This window comes from Chamaea fasciata, unplaced genomic scaffold, assembly GCF_029207755.1.
Source record: "Chamaea fasciata isolate MVZ Bird 193981 ecotype frontalis unplaced genomic scaffold, bChaFas1.0.hap1 SCAF_1, whole genome shotgun sequence".
NCBI lineage: Eukaryota > Metazoa > Chordata > Aves > Passeriformes > Sylviidae > Chamaea > Chamaea fasciata.
In genome coordinates this window covers 19990414-20011895 of record NW_027094086.1, presented here as the reverse complement: position 1 = coordinate 20011895, position 21482 = coordinate 19990414, and the positions used below count along the sequence as shown (strand labels likewise).

General features: G+C 41.1%; 1 protein-coding gene across 1 annotated transcript; it reads left to right on the top strand.

Moving 5' to 3' along the window:
- The first annotated feature begins 5070 nt into the window (after positions 1–5070).
- On the top strand, positions 5071–19579 carry DCSTAMP (dendrocyte expressed seven transmembrane protein). Its single transcript, XM_066204565.1, has 4 exons — positions 5071–5111; positions 12193–13255; positions 18142–18462; positions 19187–19579. Exons 2-4 carry the CDS (start codon positions 12230–12232, stop codon positions 19256–19258), a joined length of 1419 nt encoding a protein of 472 aa, XP_066060662.1. The 5' UTR covers positions 5071–5111; positions 12193–12229; the 3' UTR covers positions 19259–19579.
- The last annotated feature ends 1903 nt before the right edge of the window (positions 19580–21482 follow it).

Below are 21482 nucleotides of genomic sequence, written 5' to 3'. Positions count from 1 at the left end.
CGGCCCACTCCCATTATTGTGGCTCAGCAGAGAATACTTCCCCTCTCAAATTTTCTGGAATTATCTATTAATCTCTAGACAGTCTAACAGTGTCAAAGTGATACCACTTATTTTAAGGGGTTCTAATAATATATTTTTTCTAATCAATGTGATTTTGTAATGAGTTAAAGCAGGACTAGATGAGCAGCTGGGTACATAGTGTTAAGGAGGGTGGAAAGGCTCAGGCCAGGGACTCATGTGAGTCCAAAACAAGGTACATGACTGCACTAGGCAAAACTCTAGCCCTAAAGTATGTGCCCATGAATCTGCTCAATGGTTTAGTCTGTGTAGTGAAGGGCAGGAATCCCACAGGCAGCCATGCATCAACCAATGTTTATTTCCAAATAAGGTTGTTGTTACAGATCCCTTAACCCAGGATCTCACACATGCTGTATCCTGTTTTCTGGAAGACTTAGTTTGGCAGGTGCAGCTCCTCATTATAACTGTGAAACTGCTAGAAGTGCTTTTTTAAACTTTCATTTTATGTTCCATTTGAAATGCCTATTCTCTCGGCATTTTGAAGGTAGCAGCTGTAGCTGGCTCTATAATTTTTTGAAAGTGGCATATCCTATATAGAAGAGGTTATGAAATATAAACAAAGTAAAGTAACATATTTTAAGCAGCAAAGAGAGACACTTCCAGCTTTCATGAAAAGAAGGATGTGATAAAACTGTGCCTTGGGCAGCTACTTCATGATATCTGTTGGACATTCAATCAAGACTCCATAGAGAGATATCAAGATCTCATTTTCCTGGTACCAGGTCAGAAGCATTTATATCGTTATCAATGACAACTCCCTATCAGCTGAAAACTCCCTGCTTAACTAATTTCCTGAAGAATTTTAGGAGCCTTCCTCAGCTCTGCCTACAGGAATAGTTCTAAATAGCAAACATTCAGTCAGGGTTTTCAAAGATTCAAAAAATACTTGTATTTCATATAAATATTAGTTTCAGCTACCAGCATTAAATATAAACTTTACCCAAGCTCATCACTATTTGAATTGGCTTTTTCAATGAGGCCCCTCAGAACTGAGTTTCTACAATCCTGATTCAATCCAAGAACCATTTACTCATAGCTGTTTTGTTGCTGGCTCCAGACATACTGCTCATCCGGTGGAGCTCCGCTCATTGGGAATAACAATCCACTGTCATTATTTCATTTCCTCAGATATTTAGAAAATGAAATACAATTGTCTTTTTTTAATCGAAATTTCTGCTGTAGCAGTAAAACAGAAACAATAATTAGAGCTATAACTCGAAAACAAGGGTGCAAATATTTGCAAATGCTTATGTTTGTTTCTTTCTCTGCTCTCTGGGAGCCAGCCACCAGGAAGGTCTATCAGTTGCTAACTGATCTTCCTTAGGTAGGAGGGAGCAAAGCAGAATAGGGAGTGTTTTCAATGACATGTGGTGTTCAGAGCTCTGAACTTGCTTTATTTTTCCCACACACAGCTGCCACAAATGGAAGCAATCTTCAGCCCCCGAAAGAAAAACCCCCAAAAAACCTCATCCAGCCTGCATGTTACAACGGTTTAAGCACAGTGTTATCCAAACTGTGCCAATCATGGTTGACATTAACACACACACTGTGTTACTCACATCATTATCTGTTCAAAGGCATTGAACAACTTCCAGAACAGTACGATCTCCAGCAGTGAAATTTTTAATACCTTTTATGTGCAAGCAAGTTTTGCTAGTCATTCTGCAGGGATTAAGAAGAAAATTGGGGAAATGGACATAAATGCACTAAATTTGAAAGAATCCTCACTTTTTTGAGTGCAGAAGCATCTACACTGTACTATCAGATGGAGCAGAAGAAAAAACAGCAGCCATTATAGTACTGTTGTTCAAATTTGTGCACTGTCAGTTCCTCCCATTTATCAGTGGCCCGTAGTCGACAATGTCAGGAAAGTCCAGGAACCAGACAGCCCCAGCAGCTGATGTTAGTTAGAGGCAATATTCCCCCAAGAGAAGGAATATTATCCCCCCTCAGCCACCACCAGCCAGCAGGCATCCACCTTGATCCCAGAAAATGTGGTACTGACAAGAGTTTGTGAGGGTATGTTGTGAGTGGGTCACTAAAATATTCTGTGTTTTAAAACCTGCGAAAAAAATACAGTGACACTACCACATCTGATTGCAGCATATGGGTTGAGAAAGACCAGCTGAAGCTCTTTATGAAAATGCTGTATCTCTGGAGGGACCTATGGCCTTAGGTAGCTTTCAGACTGTGGGGTTGATTTCTATATGGTCTGTATGTACTTTACGGCATATTTGATTCTCTAGGAGACACTAGAAGTGCTGCCAGTCACTGCCAGCACTTGATCCAAATAGGTGGATATGAGTAAAGCCTGCCTATACGACTCCTTATTCTTGAAAACAACGGGTGAAAATAGGCCCTCCAGATGAACAGAAACTACTTTCTTTCTCACATATAGCCCAAGAGAATGCAAAAATGCCTTTCTTCAACTGTGCCTTTACTAGGAAGACCAGCCTTTAGGAATCCCAGGCCTTCTAGACAAGCGCAAGTATGGAGCAAGGAAGACCTACCCTTGGTGGAGGAGAATCATATTAGGGCACATTTAAGCAAAAGTGCAACCATGGAACCTGATGGGAAGCATGCTTGGGTGCTCAGGATGCTGGCTGATGTCACTGCAAGGCCACTTTTGATTGTCTTTGAAACATCATAGGGCCTGGGAGAGGTTCCTGGAGAGTGGAAGAAAGCAGATATTACTCCATCTTTGAGAAGGGAAGGAGGATGATCCAGGGAACTAGACAGCTTCATTTTGATCCCTGGGAAGGTTACAAAACAACTAATCTTGGAAACCATTTGCAGTGAGTATTCAGCATGTATTTACAAAGGGGAATTCATGGTTACCCAACGTGGCAGACTGCAATGAGGTGACTAACTAAGTGGGGGAGGGCAGAGCAGTGGATGCTGTTTGCCTCACCTTCAGAAAGGCTTTCCACAGTGTCCCATAATATTCTCATAGACAAGCTGACAAAGTATTGGGTAGATAAATGGACAGTGAGTTGAATTGGAAACTGGATGAACTACTGGGCCCAGGGATCAGCAACACAAAGTTCAGTTACACAAAGTTCACTAGTGGTGTGTCCCATGGGTTGATACTGGGGCCAATACAGTATAACATCATTACTGACCTGGAAGGGCTGCACCCTCAGAAGCTTTGCAGATGATAATAACCTAAGAGGAGTTCCTGATACTCCAGATGCTTGTGCTGCCATTTGGATTGGCCTCAGAGGCTGGAAAAATGAAAAGAGGAATCTCAATGGTCATGGAATCAAATAGTTGAGGTTGGAAGGGACCTCTGGAAGTCATCTCTGCCCCTCTGTCCCCACCGCCTCCCCCCCCCCATGCAGGGTCACCTAGACCATGTCCAAATGGTCCATATTCCTCATTGTGTGATTCTGTAAACATCTGCTACATGTTATCTATATCTTGATATGCTATCAAGGCTGAGATGCTGGGTTCCATGGAGGCTTGATCTGACATATATGCACTTACCTGCATCCCTTGACAGAATATTCCCTTATTTAATAATATGAACAATATGTTCTGCTATAAGATCATTTCATCCATTCATCCTACAATAATCAGAGACTTTCTCCAGTTATAGATGGTCCACTGGATCTAATTATAGCCCTACATTATGCATAATTTAGATGCTATGAACACTGTGCTATGTTCACCTTTCTGTCTGCCACTTTCGGGACTTGTTCAGTAGCTGCTTTTGGAAGAGCAGGGGTATGGCTGCCCTGTGGAGGGGAAACCTGGGCTCAACCTGCTACTTCAGTGCTCAGAATCTGCTGTAAAACCAGCTGAATGGAAAATTACATGGAGAGACATTATAACAAAGGGCAAATAGATAATGTGCATGCCAGCTCTAAAGTGGTTGCTGATTGGATTCTGCATAGAGTCCGAGGACAGAACCAAGACTAGTGTACAGCTCTGGATCTTTGAAATCAGAGTCTAAATGATAGTCAGTCTCCAATTTAGAATTCCTTATGTGTAGCAGGTAACATCTCTGCAATGGACGAAACCACCTACGACATTTCTGAGAAAAATTAATCTGAAAGGTTAAACATAAACAGTAAAACCATAATTGCAAGCTAGTTCTGAAAATGGCTGAAAAAGGCAGTGTATGAAGGATGTTACTGAAAAAGTATCATAGGTATGTAACAATCCTCTTATTCTTTTTGTTGCTGTTGTCCTTGTGAAGCTGTGTATCAGCCTTTGATTTGCTTTAAATCTGTTGTCCTCTTTATCAGATGGTCCTGCTGACAACTGAATAAAAGGACTGACTGGTTCAATAGATCAATCCAAAAATTGGTAGGATGTGTGTGACCCATTTCAAGTGGGGAGGATGGATGTCCAGAATTGTCTTTCTCCCCTGTACACTCAAATGCGCATGCAAACTGTGCCTGCAGATACCAAGAGTAGATTTAAAATAGAAGTGCCAAAGTTAAAGCAAAAGTTCCTCTGCATGGCAGTTCTACCCTCCTCTAAATAAATTATCTTTATTGCATACAACTTGTGTCTTTATTGTATATTTAAGGTGTGTCTTATTCTAAGGACCATATTCTGACAGACTGTTCAAAAGTATTTGCACAGACCTCAGTAGGAACATTTTTGAGGTGCAAATTATTGGAGCTTTAAATTTATTTGGGTATTGAATTGCTGCTACTTTCAAAGGAAGTACCAAAATAGCTAAAATGTTCTAGACCTAAGGCATTACTTAACATAATATTAAATGGTTGAAATTTGGGCCCTGATCTCATTTGCTGATATCTATTATTCTGCCAGAAAGAAAGGTGGAAAGTGGCACTTGCAAATTACATACTATTCTGGTCTTGTGCATAAGTTACTTCCTCATGAATCTTTGTCAAAATCAGAACAATTTCAAAATTGTAGTGTGTCTGACTCATTGAGGGAGGGTAGAGGAAAAAAATTACTCATGTGAGATTTTTTACTACTGTCTATCTCAGTTCCCCACCAAAGTCAAGAGACACACAGCACTGTGAAGAACCTTCAAGCGCTTTTCAGGAGTGCCTGTAAGTAACACTTTAAGGTTAATATCAAGGAACTTGGGACAGTAATCATGGACTGAGCTAGCTGTTCTAAGGTAAAAGGACTTGCTTTAAGTTAGCTGTTGTCACCTTACTGATTGGAGGGTCTATTCCTAAAGTTTGTGAAACAATTTACTCCTAAACTCTCCCAAAGGTATGTATAGAGCCATTTTGTGTAGGAGAGACAGTGTAATCTCGTATGTTCCCTTCCTTTCCTCACACTGAAATTTTCTGTGCTTTGTAGAGTTGTTTTTGGCAATAGACAAATTGCCATTTGAGTTTCCCAAACTGTGCCTACATCCCTTCCTGTGTTTTAAGGGAAGAATATGTCTGTGGGTTTGTTGTATCACAGCTTCCTAACATGGCCGTAGAGTTGTGAGAAATTTTGATTTCTTGTTCTATGTCCCTTACATAGCTGTCCATATTCTACGGCTGTCCACCACGCATTTTCTGTACCCTTCTCTGAGCGTCCAGCTTAGTGAAATACAACCTGTGCTGACAATTAGGAGACACAGGGTGAGGTTAATCTTCCTAGGCTTTGGATAGCTCTGAGTAACCCAGACACTTTTCACAGTTGAGCTAAAGTTCTCATAGAATGCAATCCATCTTCTGTGAGGCTGGACTTCTCAAGCAGGTCTGAAGTAACGGTTCTGGGTAACTACCCTTTTCTCTTTCTTGACATATAGACAGCTCAGATGTGGACATCACAGAATCACAGAGTTGGGTTGGAGGAACCCTTTTTAAAAATCATCAAGTCCAACCTCCAGTGTATTAGACATCTCATATTAGATGACATTTAATACATTTGTGGCATCCTGAAAAACCTGTAATATCTTGCAGTGTTCAGAATTATCCCAAGCTATCTATTTTCAATACATGAAGAAAAAGAGATCTCACTCAATTGCTATTTTTCCTTGTTTGTTTGTTTTTCCTAGTGTATAAATTGTTGTATTTGCATTACTGTGTTGTTTGGTGTTTCAAGTTCTTATGTGCACATATATGATTAGACATTTTAGTCATCTCTTCTGTTTAATGTGTTCAGTACCATTTACTTTACTTCCTCATTCAGTCAAAAGCAAATAATGTGAACTTGAGAAATTATGAGGGTGTCAATGAAGTCCTGGAGATAGTTGCAGTAATGTTGCTGGATGTTTGATTGGGCTTTTATTTCTCTGTTGAATGCCCTGCATTGAACAAAGGAAATAATGTGGGACTCCCTCTTGTATTTTTGCTTTTACTATGCCATAGTTCAGCGCTGGATTTTTTGACAGCATCCAAAAAAGGGAAGTAATTTTCTTATATTTCAATGTAACCGATTGAGGCTAGAAAAGAAGGGTCCCGAAATTGACAAAAAAAGGGAAATATTTGTTTTTATATTCTTACTGTGTGCTTTCTCTTTTTTAATTCCTGTATAAAATCCTGACAGGATTTATGAGGCAAGATCACTGTGTAGCTGAAGCAAGGCAAAGATCACTATGAAGCTGGGCATCAATGGGATCTAAGTTTCCCATTTAACCTAATGTTTCTCTTAATGAGACTTTGCTTTTATGTATAAGGATCCTGCACACTATTCTGGGCAAAGGGCCTGCCAAACTTCCATACTCCTCCTGAGATCAGCACAAAGAACAGTGCTGTGCAGAGAAAGTGATATCAGAATTGGTGTGAAGGTGCAAAAACTGGGTGGTACTGTTTAGTCCTAACGCAATGGCACTTGTAGGGCCCAGTCACTTTTCCTGACTTAGGTCTGTGTCAAAATAGAAAGTAGACTTAGGGATCTGACTCCTTTTGTCATGCTTTGCCAAATCAGCTGTTTCTCTTTTAAAAAAACCCTGATTATTCAGTAAATCCCATTCTTTTACCCACTATATATTTTTAGGAGATACCTGCTTTTTCCATTATATTAAAAATTGGCAAGGTGTTTGCATGGGTGACTAATCCATATACTAGACATGTAGACCTGCTATTCACCTCAAGCAAGCAACAGGTAGAAAAGGTTTCACAGATACCCTGCAAATATTTAGAGTTTCAATCTATTGCAGTTGGACTAGATGGTTGTTATTGGCATCTTCCAACTCAATTGCCCGGTTCTAGTCCATTCTTTCTGTCGAAACCTATCATCAGCTGCAGGGTGAGCAAGGGAGTAGGACAGGACCAAGCTGGTAGCAGAGGCAGCCATAATTACCTGGAGGATGAATATGGAAGTGTCTCCATAGAAGGCAGGGAAGATATCATGAAGAGCATAAGCACATACTATAAAAAAATTACTTAGCTCTAGCAGAGGGCTCATGGCTGAGCTGGAAGGACATTTTCTAGGGATTCTTGATGCCATGTACTTATCTTCTGCTTCCTCAAACCTGTAGCCATATCTGAAATATCACAAGCAGATATTCTTGCTTAAAATAAGTTCTTTTTCTTATTTTAAATAAATAAATAAATAAATAAAGTATTTAAAATAAATAAAAAATAAATAAATATATTTTTCTTGTTTATTTTAAAATTAAACTAGAAAAATACCTTCTAAATGTGGTGCATTAAATTCAGTACATCACAAGTCTTAAGAACTGTGGCCCAACCTCCTTGCCAGAGAAGCTCCTTTGGAGAATTCGGTTTTTTTATAATTACTCCTGCCAGCATGCCATATGGTAGAAGAATATCATGCTTCAAGAGCTGAGTAAATATTTCCTAGAGAGGGAAACTAAAACATAGAGAGATTCCCCTTGGACCCAACTAAAAAATCAGTTTTGGAAGCAGAACTAGAGCACAAGATTTTCCAGCTCCCCTCTGTGGAAGTGGGAGTTTTTCATCACTAGAAACTATGGTGGAAAGAAACTGGCAGTTCAGAGCAAGAAACAGCTTTCCAAGAATAATTATTTCCTTGTGCTACACAAATAATGGTAGCAGCCTCCACCTTAGTTCATATTACAGGACAGAAGAAATAGTACTTTGCTTCAGACTGCAATTGAAATGAAGATTTTGTTCTTGTCAGCCTCCTAACTGCACTGAACAACTTCAGGAAAGCTTTTGTAATTTATGTTTTTAAGAGGAATCATTCCAGAAAGCTCTCAAAGTTTACTATTTCTTTAAGTTCTGAATTAACCTCTTTAGTGATGCCAAAAATTTATTTCTACCTCTAAATCAGACTATTATTTTCCTTCCCAAGCATTCACAGCTGTTTAAGTGGCTGGAGATATAAGAATGTTCAGCCTTCAAACATTTTTTTTAGATTTAGAATTTTCATCCTTTGAGTGATTCTCCTGTACCCAATGCTGAATATCTGTGCCTGTTGCTGATGCCTTATGTGGGAAAAACTGAGGTGTCACACAAGCCACAGAAATGCACACTGCGAGCCTGATTCTTACCCTGGAAAAGTTTTAGCTTAGAGATGGGCTGTTGAGTGGATGAGAATGCTGCGTTTGCAACCTTCAGTGACCATGGAGAGACACATGAGCATCCATGCCACAGCCTCCAAAATTCACTGTGTCCTTACAATGCCTTTCCTGCCTTAAAGCTTGGGATTCATTCACGTTAGGGACAAACCTACCATGTTTGTTCTGAGTACTGCAGGGATCTCATGTAACAGATTGAATCTGATCAGAAAAGGAGACTTTTTGATTCTTTTCAAGTTCTGTCCATATTTTGCAAGTCTCCAGTCTCCCAGTCCAGAGGTACTTTTATGAGATCTAAGGATGCAGTCATGCCAAAATCCCAGTCACGTATTGCTGCCATTTACTAAATGCTTATAAGCGTTAACCCAAATTCTCCATACCCATACATACAAACACTCAAAACAATGTAAAAACTGTGCCTGAGAACAGCTGTGAAATTGGTGCTACTAAAGAAAACTCAAAATGCGTTACTTTCTTACACAGATGTTTTGGACAATATTAGATAAATGCTATCCTTCTTGCATTTTATTTTGTTAAGGTTTCTTAAATCAAGAAGAGAATGCCAGATGTATTCACTGTGCAAGGCAATTTTTCTTTGATCTTCAGAGAAGTTGTGGCAGCGCACGCTGTTCAACGATTAGATCACAGAGGTACAGGATTTGCTGACAAGGTTTGCTGGCTGTTAGGTCTGGTTCTGCTTGATTTCAGGATCATAAGCATCTCCTGTTTGATTATGTTTCCTAGAAATGTCTTTCAGTAAAAAGAGGACAAAGCAGACCATCCACATAGGCTGAAGGGCAGCTCTGCTCACAGCAGAACTGGGGTCAAGTGGCTCCTATGCTAACTCTCCTCCTCATTTCACTTGAAGCATCTTCCCAAACATGGTAACTTCTACTTACTTCTGGGACATTAATTAATTAATTTTGCTCCTGTGAAGGAGCTGTTAAGTGGTCTTGTACTTCATTTACAGCTGAGTTCACTGGAGGAGACTGGAGGGGAGCAATTTTCTCAGCTTTCCCAGGCCCTGTGATAGTGCCAGGAATAAAGCCCATCCAGAACTGCCCACTGTTCACCTGTGCTGAAGTTGTTAAATGCAAAAAACACCTAACATTTTCAGGATTGTCCTCAGCACTATAAAGGATCAGGCCAAGTAAGGTCAAGGAAAAGCAGCACATCAGTACAAGAAGGTCCCAGCTAGTGATGGATGCTTGCTCCCATAATATTCAGCCCCTGTTGCACACAAAGGAGATAATGACACAACTATTAACTAATTACTATGAGAAGGAGGGGGAAATGGTGCAGTGAATGCTAGCAGGATTCATTAAGTCTAATGCTAAAAAAATACAGTATGTATACAAAATTATAGTTTAGTTCCTGGCTACCTGCTGTGTTCAAGCTAAGCAAAAGACAAAGTAATATCTTCAGGATGAGTTTTACAAAGACAACTGTTCCCTATTTTAGATAAAGTTACCACTGTTTATTTAATTAATATCTTGTTTGTTCTAGAATGTCAAAATGCTAATATGCTTAGGAATTGACCTTGCATCTTTGGACACATTGCACTATAAATATATTACAAAAAAAACCAAGGAAAGATATGAGCATTGAAATGTCTCCCATCAAACTGATTTGAATCACATAAATACTCTGTAATTTACGTAACAGGCATGTTGGTAAGCAGGAGAGATGGTGACAAGCACAAGCTATTAGGCTTAAAAAGGGTTAAAAACAAAATTGAAGGATGGTAAGGTTGGACAGGACCACAGTGAGTCATCTGGTCTAACCTCCATGCTCAGGCAGGATCATTCCAGTACACATGGCACAGGATTGTGTCCAGGTGGTTCTTGAGTCTCTCCAGCGAGGGAGATGCCATAACCTCTCTGGCAGGCTTTTCCAGTGCCTGGTCACCCTCACAGATATGAGTGGCTGGAATGATTAACGTCTCGAGACATTTTAGGGCACATGTGTGTGGGGATAGGGCAGGTCGAGCCTTGCCCTGGTGAGGCAGTGCCCTGCCCTACACCCCCCACTCCTTTATTGCAGCCTGGCAGTGGCTGCCAGTCAGTGTCACACCCCTCCTCTGGAGCCCCTCACCCAGCTCCTAAGTGGCCAAATGGCTGGAAGTCCCACCTAGGGGATGGGCCAAGGGGTGTTTAATGTGGAACATGAGGCAAGCATGTCTTGACTCTACCTCTTCTTGGAATTTCTATCAGCTGCACACCACTGGAAACCAGGAGTGGTAGTTATGTGGCTCCTCTTTTATGTATTTTCTGTCTTTCTGTTTCTAATTCTTTCTTCTCAGAATTTTTGTGTAACTTAGCTTCAAACGGGCTTAGAGTTTGCTAAGTTAATGCTTTGAGAAGTGTTTTATGTGGATTGAATGTTGCACTAAATCTTTTGCCAAAGTTCTCTGATTTTCTTAAGTTGCCAGTTAAGTTTTTTAGTTGTTTTACCTCTTGTCCATATCTGTCCATATCTTGTCCATATCTGTCCCGTGTGTCTAACTCAGAGCTTGCATGAACAACTCTAAGCCCTTTTAAGAGCCATGTTGAGCAAGGTTTTTGTGGACCTTACAGGAGTAAAGAAGTTTTTCGTCAAGTTCTGGTGGAACTTCCTGTGCATAAGTTTCTGCCCATTGGCTCTTGTCCTGTTGCTTGGCACCACTGAGAAGAGCCTGGCTTCATCCTCTTGACACCTTTCCTTCAGATACTTATATACATTGATGAGATTCCCCTCTCAGTCATCTCTTCTCAAGGCTGAACAGGCTCAGCTCCTTCAGCCTGTCCTAAGAGAGATTCCCCCATCAATTCCCTCATCATCTTCATAGCCCTTCACTCAGCCTGTTTCAGGAGCTCCATGTCTCTCTTGTACTGAGGAGCCCAGAACTGTGCATGGAACTCCATATGTGCCTCACCAGGGCTGAGCAGAAGGGCAGGATCACCTCCCCCAACCTGCTGTGAATGTTCTTAATGCACCCCAGGATACTATTGGCCTTCCTGGCTATGAGGCACACTGCTGGCTCATAGACACCTTGTTGTATATGGACTAATTTGTAGGTGTGCTATCCCAGGAGAGACCCAAGGAAGGAATGGTGCCTCTGAGGCACGCTTTCTTTGCTCTGCACTAACCTACTTCCACCTGAAGAAGGTGTGCTTCATTCCCCATCCCTGGGCAGTGTGGAAATGCTGCTTTACCAGCTCCTTCCTCCCTGGAAGCTGCTCTGGCTGCTCCCTGCAGATCAAGCCATGCTCCCCTTCATGGGGCTACCGACAGGAAGTTTCTGTGCCGCTCTCTTTCTCTTCTTGGTGCCTACAAGGCAAAGCTAGTATCTGTGGGGAGCAGTGGATGCCACAGGAGGCTGGTGTCTCTCATACATACACTCACACCCACACCCACACATACAGGTTCACATGAACATTATCTCCATGTAGCTAATGAGAAATCAAAGGGTGCAAAATATAAAAGGACAAAAGATAAGAATCCTTTTAGAGTCACCTCTTCAATGTTTATATCTGTGACGTTGGGGACAAATATTTTGGTCTCGTGTGGTGGTTCACCCCATGGGAGTCAGACCTGCATATTTTACAGTGTGAAGAAGTATCAGATGGCAGTTGAAAGCACATCATTCCCAGCAGTGTGACCCTGTAAATAACAGTGTTTTTCTTTTCATTTCCTTTTAGTTTGAGCCATTGCAGTGTCAGCAGCAATCAGAAGAAAATGCAAAAATTCATCTCAATAGCTCGGAACACATGGGAGATTTTTATATCTGAAAGGAAGCCTGGCTGGAAGTATCACATGCAGCTTTTCGCAGTTTGCTCTGCAGTTGGCTTTCCTTCCAGCTTTCTATTTTTCCTTAGCATGCATTTCTCCTTGGCACACCACTCTTTGGGGCCCTTACTGATTTCTGGATTCATCTGGATTTTGCTTTCTATCATGCTCTTCTGTTTCAAGCACCTGCGCTGTTTTAGTATTCTGTTCCTCCTTTCTTGTGGACTGAAAAATGGCAGGGATGCTCTTATTACTGCTGGCACAGGTGTTGTGGTGGCCAGCAACATTCAAAATATTTTTCACAATCTAAAGATTCTGGCAGACAGTATAACCTGTCATTTAAAGCTTGAGCAATTTGCCTTGATAAAATATTATGTTGAGGCAATAAAATGGATTTATGAGGTGGCCAAGCTTCCTGGTGAGCTACCCGAAGATATAGTGGTCCTAAAGCACGAATTCACACCATCTTATTCAATTTCAGATGATGCATTAAAACAAGAGCTAAATGACACAGAGCAAGAAATCCAGAGAATTACCAACCAGATATCTTTTATGTTGACTATGCTGCCCTATATAGGCCAGAAAGTATTGCCTATATTTGGGGTTTTTCTAGTTTCTTTTGGAACTGGCCTCTTTATCAAGGAATTTGTGGGTTCTCATAGTACCAAATTTAAGAATACCTATATCACAAAACGGTTCATTGCATTTGATGAGCACCAAAAGCAACAGCAAAGACCCTGTCTCCTGCCACTTAACAGAAAAGAGAGACAAGATTACATGATAATCCCATCCTTCTTCTTCACAAGAAAGGACAGGAAAAAAATTCTGTATTCTTTTCTCCCTGTAATTATTCATCTTTGCATCTGGCTTCTGTTTGCTGCAGTAGACTCTTTGTTTTATTTGTTAATTATTTCTGTGAACAAATATCTCCAGGAAGTACCGGATCTAGACATTCAACTCAGTCTCTTTCAGAATGTAAGTACTTATCAGTACCATATATTTCTTAGTTTAGTGTTGAAAAATTTCCCTTCATCTTCAGCAGCTGCAAGAGCTAACATATAGTAATGAGCCATCAGTTCTTTCCTGAAATATCATTCATTTCAAAAAGGGCCTTTGCCTCTACAGATACATATGTTGGATGGAACCAGACAGTTCTTTCCAGAGCTTTGTCATATTTCTAGAGAATGGTAAATCTTAGAAGAAGGTCTTTCATTCTTCCATTTAAATATACATAGGAAAACCAGAAGCTTGAAACTGGAAACTCACAAAACTGATATTTTTCATATGCAGCACTACTTGTATAGAGTAGTGTGAGGAGCTCATCACTTGTATGCATGGGCACATACATTTGACATAATATCTTGTTGCCAAAATCTCCAGGTTCCTCTTGCAGGAGCAGCAGCAACATAGAGAACCATAGATTAACTAGGTTGGAAGATAAGTCTGGAGGCCATCAAGACCAACCTCATGCTCAAAACAAGGATAACCAGTTACAGCACAGTGCTAGTAACACCAAGGTTGTGGGTTTGAGCCCCATATGGGCCATTCACTTAAGAGTTGGACTTGATGATTCTTGTGAGTCCCTTCCAACACAGAATATTCTCTGTTTCTGTGGCAAACTTCAGAGACAGACTAGATTGCTCAGGATCTTGTCTGAATATTCCTAAAGGTGGAGATTTCACCAATGGAGTCATGCCTTTAATGCAAAGTAAGGCTACCTGGTTTGATAGCTCAAGAATTATTCTTCCCAACTAAATCAAGCAAGGGCAGCAGGAGGCCAACATGAGTGAGCAAGGAGCTTCGGCAAAACCACAGAATAGGTGAAAGAAGGGACACCAGTCCCAGGAGAAATGGAGATACACTGTCTGACTGTATTAGGATGAAGGCAGGAAAGCTAAAGTCCACATGGAGCTGAATCAGGTGAGGCAGGTGAAAGGCAGCACAAAGGTCCATAAGCAGAAAAAGAAAGACATGGGGAAATGTAGGTCCACTGTGAAGAGCAGAAGGGTCTTGATGGCAACAAAGGACACAGAAATGCTATCTTAAAGCTGTCCCTTTACTAGGAAGACCAGCCTTTAGGAATCCCAGGTCTTTGAGACAAGGGCAAGTGTGGAGCAAGGAAGACTTACCCTTGGTGAAGGAGAATCATGTTAGGGCACATTTAAGCAAATGTGCAACGATGGGACCTGATGGGAGGCACGCATGGGTGCTGAGGGTGCTGGGTGATGTCACTGAAAGGCCACTTTTGATTGTCTTTGAAACGTCATGGGGCTTGGGAGAGGTTCCTGGAGAATGGAAGAAAGCAGATGTTACTTCCATCTTCAAGAAGGGGAAGGAGGATCCAGGTCACACTCACCTTTTTCCCTGGGATGGTGACAGAGGATATAATCATGGAAGCCATTTTCATACATGTGAAGGTCAGGAAATCTATTAGGAGTATTAAGGATGGATTTATAAAGGCTAGATCATACTTGACCAATCTAACAGTTTTCTATGATAAAAACACTGGATTGCTGAAGGAAGGGAGAGCAGAGGATGTTGATTGTGCTTTTATTAAGGCTTCCACTACTGGAACACTGGAACACAGCATCTTCATGGACAATCTGATGCAGTGTGGGCTAGATAGAAGGAAAATAGCATGAACTGAAAATTGGCTGAACTCTTGGACTCAAAAAGTTCTGACTTGTGGTACACAGCCATTTCTGATGTCCCCCAGGAGTAGGCACTGGAATGTACACTGTTTAACCTCTTCATTAATGACCTGTAAAGGCAGACAGATTGTAGCCAAACAAACCTGCAGACAATACAGAACTGGGCAGAGTGTCTGAAATGCCAGTGGGTTGTTCTGTCTTTCAGAAGAGAACTGGGCCAAGAGGAACCTCACAATGTTCTGCAAAGGAACATGCCATGTCTTGCAGTCCTTGAAGAGAAATAACTCCATGCACTTACATGTTGGGAGCTAACTGACTGGGAATTTGCTTTGCTCAAAAAGGCCCTGAAAGTTGGACACCAAGTTGATCACAAGCCTGCAATGTGTCCTTATGGCAAAGAAGGTGCTAATTTGGGCTGCATTAGGCAGAGCATTGTCAGCAAGCTGTACGTTGTGATTCTTCCTCTCTGCTTAGCACTGCTGAGACTCAGTACAAGAGGGGCATATAATAGAGTGAGGAATCAAGGAAAGGGTCAGGAAGATGATTAAGGGACTAAAGCATCTGTCACATGAGAAGAGGTGGGGACTGTTCAGGCTGAAGGAGAGATGCTTCAGAGGGGTCTTATAAGTGTGTGTAAAAAAGTGATGGGGGGTGGGTAAGAAAGAGGAACCAGACACAGGAAAAATTTCTTCAACTAAAGAGTTGTCAAGAATTGGAGTGCGCTGCCCAATGAAGTAATGGAGTAACCATCCCTAGAAGTGTTGAAGAAATAACTTAGTTTTTATGGTGTTGTTTGGTCAAAAATTGGACTCAATGATCTTGGAGATCTTTTCCAACCTTAATTGTTCTATGATTCTGTGACTTTTCAGTGGTGCACAGTGCAGAGAGAAGAGAAAATTAGGACAAATTGTAAGAAATACATTTTTTTTTGTTTTGTTTACTCTTCAGGTGATCAAACAGTACAACAAGTTTCTGAGATAGGTTGTGGGATCTCCATTCCTGGAGATAATAAGAACACAACCGATCACAACCCTAATCAACCTGTTATAGCCTCACTGTTTGCTGTGTACTGGTGTTTGTGGTTTTGCCTGTGTTTCTATCCTTTGTACCTTGATGGCAGCCTCTTATCATGACCTGCCTTGGGTGTGACCCTAATCAGGGCAAAGGAGCTTAGTCCCACTACCCACAGACGGAAGTCCTGAGCCTTACCATGTCTGGCTGATTCATGGCTCCCATACTATGAATTTGCTCTCTTTATGTGCATTGTTTATTCATGTGGAAAGCTGGTTGACTCCTTCGAAAGAGAAAACTAATGCCATCATCAGATTGTTTCTAGTTCCCCAAGGAATGCTAATTACATTAAAATGTAAAATTTAATCTCAACAGATTTGTTCTATCAAGCCTCAGGGTTGCTGATCTCATGGAGTCCAGGAAGCTGGGTGAGCAGGACAGATTCAGAGACTTGAGATGTTTATTAATTAGCATGAACAATAAAGTTCTTCATGCACTAGTACCCCTGTTTTATATTGAGTTCCTAATAAAGATTTTTCTTGCCTTTACATCAGTTCAGTTTAGGGATAAAACGTCCTGAGATAGTTTGGAACAGGATAATGTCAAGGAAAGGCTAACAGGCTGAAGATGAGTAGCATGCTTTGGGAACTTGATTTCTCAAATGAACACCTAACAGAAGTGCCTGACCTCTGGAGAGTGACTAGAAAAGCTACAAGGAAGCGTTTATTATTCTTCTGATTATGATCAGAAAAGAGGCTGGGTTGTTCAGTGTCCCTACAGTGTTCTTACACGCAGAACAGAAAGCTGCCTGCCAATATGTTCCCAGCAGCATGTCTATTTTACCCTTTTTTATTGAGCATTTCAGTCCGTAAGCAGTGAAAGACATCAGCTAAGTAAAGGCAGCTACAAGAGGAGGTCAGGCAGCCTCGTTTGTGTGACAGTCTTTGGTCAGAGCACTGCCTGGGCCAGTGTGTGGCTGCAGAGAGGGGACAAGGCTTAGTGCCACATGGACATGGCTGGGTCGCTCTCCTATACAACCCACAACATCACTGTAGGCGTGGTTTTAGGTGGAAGAAAGGGCGAGCACCCCTGAACGTGCAGTGTTTGCCTCCCTCTCTCCATTGGGAAGGTTGATCAGCCCTGACCCTGCATCCCCCGTCCTCTGCTGCCCAATTCCTTCCTGTTCATCCAAGACTTGTCTCAGGCATACGGAGCTGAAAACCAGCACTGGTGCAGGAGGCGGCTGCAGGGAACAAAGGGGCGGAGGTGACCTGAGCCCAGCCAAGGCTGAGCTGAGCTGGAAGGAGCTGAGTGGAGCTGGCTGGAGCAGTCAATAGCGCCAGGGCTGGTCTTGGAAGCAGCTGCACAGAGTTGAGTCCAGCATTCAAAGTTGTGGCACAGTGTGGCAGGGGCAGTCATGCTTTCAGGGGTTTGTCTGTCATTGTTTTCTGCTATCTGGAGCTCAGGGACAGAGTGAGTGCTGTGGTGAGTGCCTACCACCTTGTCTTTTTCTAGGGACAGCCATGTGGTGCTGGGCATAGGAAGAGCCACCATCTTGGCTTTATCCCAGGGCCACATGGAACTAAGTCGAGATGGTGAATATCTTTTGTAGGTAAACCACCTTTTCTTTTCATATACTTTTGTTAATAATATTGCTGCTGTTACTCTGCATCTCTTATTCCATTGCTTCCTGCTTTCAGTAACTTGTTATCTCAACCCATAATCTCTGCATTTGTCCCTCTCTTACTGGAAGGGGAGAAGCTTATTTGGAGTTTAATTTCTGGGTGGTGTGGAAGCACTGCTGATCGTTTGCTGAGACAAAACCAAAGGGAAAGATGCTCTGCCCTGCAGTTTTACTCTCAGCAAAAGACCCTCCAAAGGGGAATCTGAGCAGAGTGAAAAAAATGGTAAACTATTATGACCTGATTAGTAAAATATTTCCCTATCAGAACCACTGAGAAGGTAAGTTTTTAATGGTCCAAAATTCTGGACATTGTCCCAAGAGACATTATGAAAATAGAGTGCAAAACATTTATAAATAGCCAATAAATATATTGTTTTGAGCACACTGTATATAGACATTGGATGGTCTACATGGTTCAGGTCCTTTGTAAATCTGAATGGCCACTGAAAGAGAAATATTAAAAAAAGAGGGAATCTGTATTATAACCAACACTTTTTTTCTCTTTTCTTGTGCAGAAGAATGAGAAAAGCTATATAATTTCAATGAAAGAGCATATTTCAAAGACTGATTCTTTCAAGATCCCTTTGTTTAAGCATAACTGCATCCCTCATCCAGAGTTTGCTCTCTCCACAACATGGATTCAGCTTGGAGTCATCATCTTCTTCTTAATAATTTTTGGATTATTCTCTGGCCTCCTGACCCAACTTAAAATACTTGTGTCAACTTCCTTTTATCCTGATACTGAGATGAAACGGATACATTATTTACATGCAAAATTACTCAAGAAAAGAGCAAAGCTGCAAGGGAAAACTGGGAAGAACATGTTTGCAAGAACGGTAAGCCGTGAACTCTGGGGAAAAAAATGAATCTTCCTACTGGGTGGTAGCCAGATCCAGGAAATACTTAAACACTTGTTAACTTCAATTATGTGATAATACACTTTCCCCAATGCTCAGAAGCCAAAGACACGTTGCCTGATGGTAAGATTAGATCATTTAATTGTTTTGTTCTGTACTTCAGCACACATGCCTCAGACATGATATTGGTATGCTTAAATGACTATGTGCTGGCAAGAAAATACTTCTCAGATTCAGAGTCCTCCAGAGAAAAACTTTGTTTTCATGAACATATAAAAAGCATTTAGAATATTTCTGCAATCTAGACAGCAAGTGCTAGGCAGTAAGAGCAGCCCTAAATGTAGAGAAAGATGTTCCAGTATTGCTTAGCAATATGAAAAGTGATCTATTTCTGTTTTAAAACACAATGTGACTACCAATACCATTAGGAAACATACTTTTGCTTGCAAAAACAATTATCCTGTATATATATATATATATGTATATGTGCACACACACACACAGACACAGTAATGGAAACAACTAAAACACATGCATATATGCATATACCTATGGCATATCCAGACAGAAAGTAGCAGACATATGCAGTTTATTTAAGTTTGGGGTTTTTTACAGCCTTCAATACTGGCTATATAGGGTATTAGTGTCTGGGTGATCTTAATTCAGTAATACTATCTTATAGATCACATTTCTGTCTTTTCAGGTCAACTTTTGGTTTCCAATACTCCAGGCAAGAGAGGCAGTGAGGAAGAAAGAAAGGACTGTAGCAGAATGATGGGATGATGTGAATAAGATCAAGCGAATCTTTGAATATGGCTGAGATGCTTTAGCTCCACCTGTGTTTTGCACCATCTTTCCTATGAAATGTCAATTCTACAATGTAAAAATTTCACACTCAAAGGCTGAGCAGCAGTATTTTGGAAAAGGTGCCATGGTGGTTAGTGTGCACTTCACCACAGATTGCTCTGGAATGCATTAACAGTTGTTTTTCAACTTAGGGTTTTCATTATCTGGTACTTGAGAAAATCATGGATGATCTGTTCTTCTGTCTAAAAGCAATAAAACAGTTTGGAGCTTTTAGGACTACAGATAAAAATGTCTTTGGGCTGAGCTGATAGAGGATGTAATGGCAGCTGCAGGTTTGTCTTCTTCACATTTGCCAGACACTGAAGATAGAAGACACAGCAGAGGCTGTCCATTGCCTTCTGGGATGGCTAAGAACCAGGACTTAGATGTTTCTAGACATTTTTATCTATTTCTCAAGCCTCAAGCCCTCCAGCCTGGATCTTTGCCATCCCTAGCTTCTAGTCTCCTACCTAGTCTCCCACCCAGAATTCCTTACTTGGTCTTAGTGTCCCACTTCCACATATCCATAGACTGTATTACTAGTGCAAATTGTACAATGCCTTTGATAATCATGAGAGAGGTCATGTAACAGGTAGAAGTGAAAATGGTCACAGGAACTAGGAATCAGGTGCTGTGGGTGCAAACAAGGTATCTTTAAACGGTGAGGCATGCAAGTAGTAAACAATTTTTCAAATCTTGCAGGTGAGACAAAAATGGATTTAATTATGTTGCATAAGCACCATTGACTTCAATGAAATAAAACTGAGTCAATAGTGAAGTGCTTCACCTGTTCAACCAACTTTGGTGATGTGACCTTCATATGATACAAGAACAAATGCAAAATGCCTAAAGACGTAGAAATGACTTATGTAGCTTTAGAGATTTAATGTAGAGCTAAAAAATGTACCCAACAGGCAGTGCATTTCTGATTTTCAGCCACAGCCAATTTCCTTTTTTAGTCTAGATAATAGGAAATTCTGCTCTCTTCCTCTATAATACATGCATGGTTTTAGGACAGCCATTGATCAATGCCTCTGTTATCTGAATGAATTAAGACTAAAGTTCTCCAGTAGCAAGTGTCAGAAGTTACTTTCCACTAAAACTACTGAAAAACATGAAGACTGTTTTTCTTTGGGCCTTCCAAATTCTCACTTCTCCATGCATGCAGGGCTTTCAGGTTGCTGGTGTGACAACAACTTGTCTTTGGGAAATGGTGCTGGATTAAAGCCATGCATTATTGAGGGTTGTGCTGAATGTCTTTGAGAGGCCTGAATATGTCCTTTTTTCTTAAGTGGGACAGCCCTGAATTGTAGCAGAATGTCAGCTTGTATTTTAGGTGCTACTGTCAAGCACCAGTAGCAAGATGCATTGTGGTGAGAGAGAAGCAATTAGAAGGTTGCTCTAAATGTGGGCTAAGAGAACAGAATATCTATCCAGGTACTATTGATAAGAGGATTACACTCTTGTTATCATTGCAAATGAAAGGGGAAGAGTTACATGTCAATAAGAGGTGAATATTTTTGGCAGAGTTCTGACTAATTGCTGGCAGGAGTTGGATGTGCTCCTTTCAATCCCAAAGGACAAGTTGGTGTAAAGCTCAAGTATGGGGGCAAGTCTGATTGACAGCACTACCACAAAACAACATGCACTTATCAGGAGGAAAACTTTGGTTTGGAGTTTACTGCCTTTCCTGTTTCATGGTGTTGCCTCTCAGAATAACTTTTCACTCTTGTTCCACAAGGAGCAAGTGAAAGCTTTGTAGTCCATTGAAATGGTTCATCAAAATGACTCAGACGTTAGCCAATCATTGGGAGAGATGCCTACATCTGTTAGGATTTTGAGTTCTGTAGTACACTCTCAGGACAATGAAATGTGTGCGTTTTTCATTTACTTAAGGAAATTCAGCCAATGTTGAATGTGGATGCTCCCCCCTTACCTGTCAGGACAATTAAATATTGTTTAGATTGCCCTTCAAACCGATAAAAAACAATCCTTCTTGGGTAACTAATTGTAATTCTGCACAATATGTTCAGTTCTGGTAAAGATTTTACGTAGATGCTTGACCCCATGTCCACTGACAGAAGGCATGGAAAAGCCCAAGGTACTTCTTTGTCCTGGTCTTTGCAGGTAAGACGACTCATAGAAGACCTCTC

Bases quoted from the DNA above. Each gene is read 5' to 3' on its own strand.
- DCSTAMP (XM_066204565.1), top strand. From the start codon at position 12,230: ATGCAAAAATTCATCTCAATAGCTCGGAACACATGGGAGATTTTTATA. The intron at 13,256-18,141 runs GTAAGTACTTAT...TTTCTTGTGCAG, and splicing joins AACTCAGTCTCTTTCAGAAT to AAGAATGAGAAAAGCTATAT. The intron at 18,463-19,186 runs GTAAGCCGTGAA...CTGTCTTTTCAG, and splicing joins AGAACATGTTTGCAAGAACG to GTCAACTTTTGGTTTCCAAT.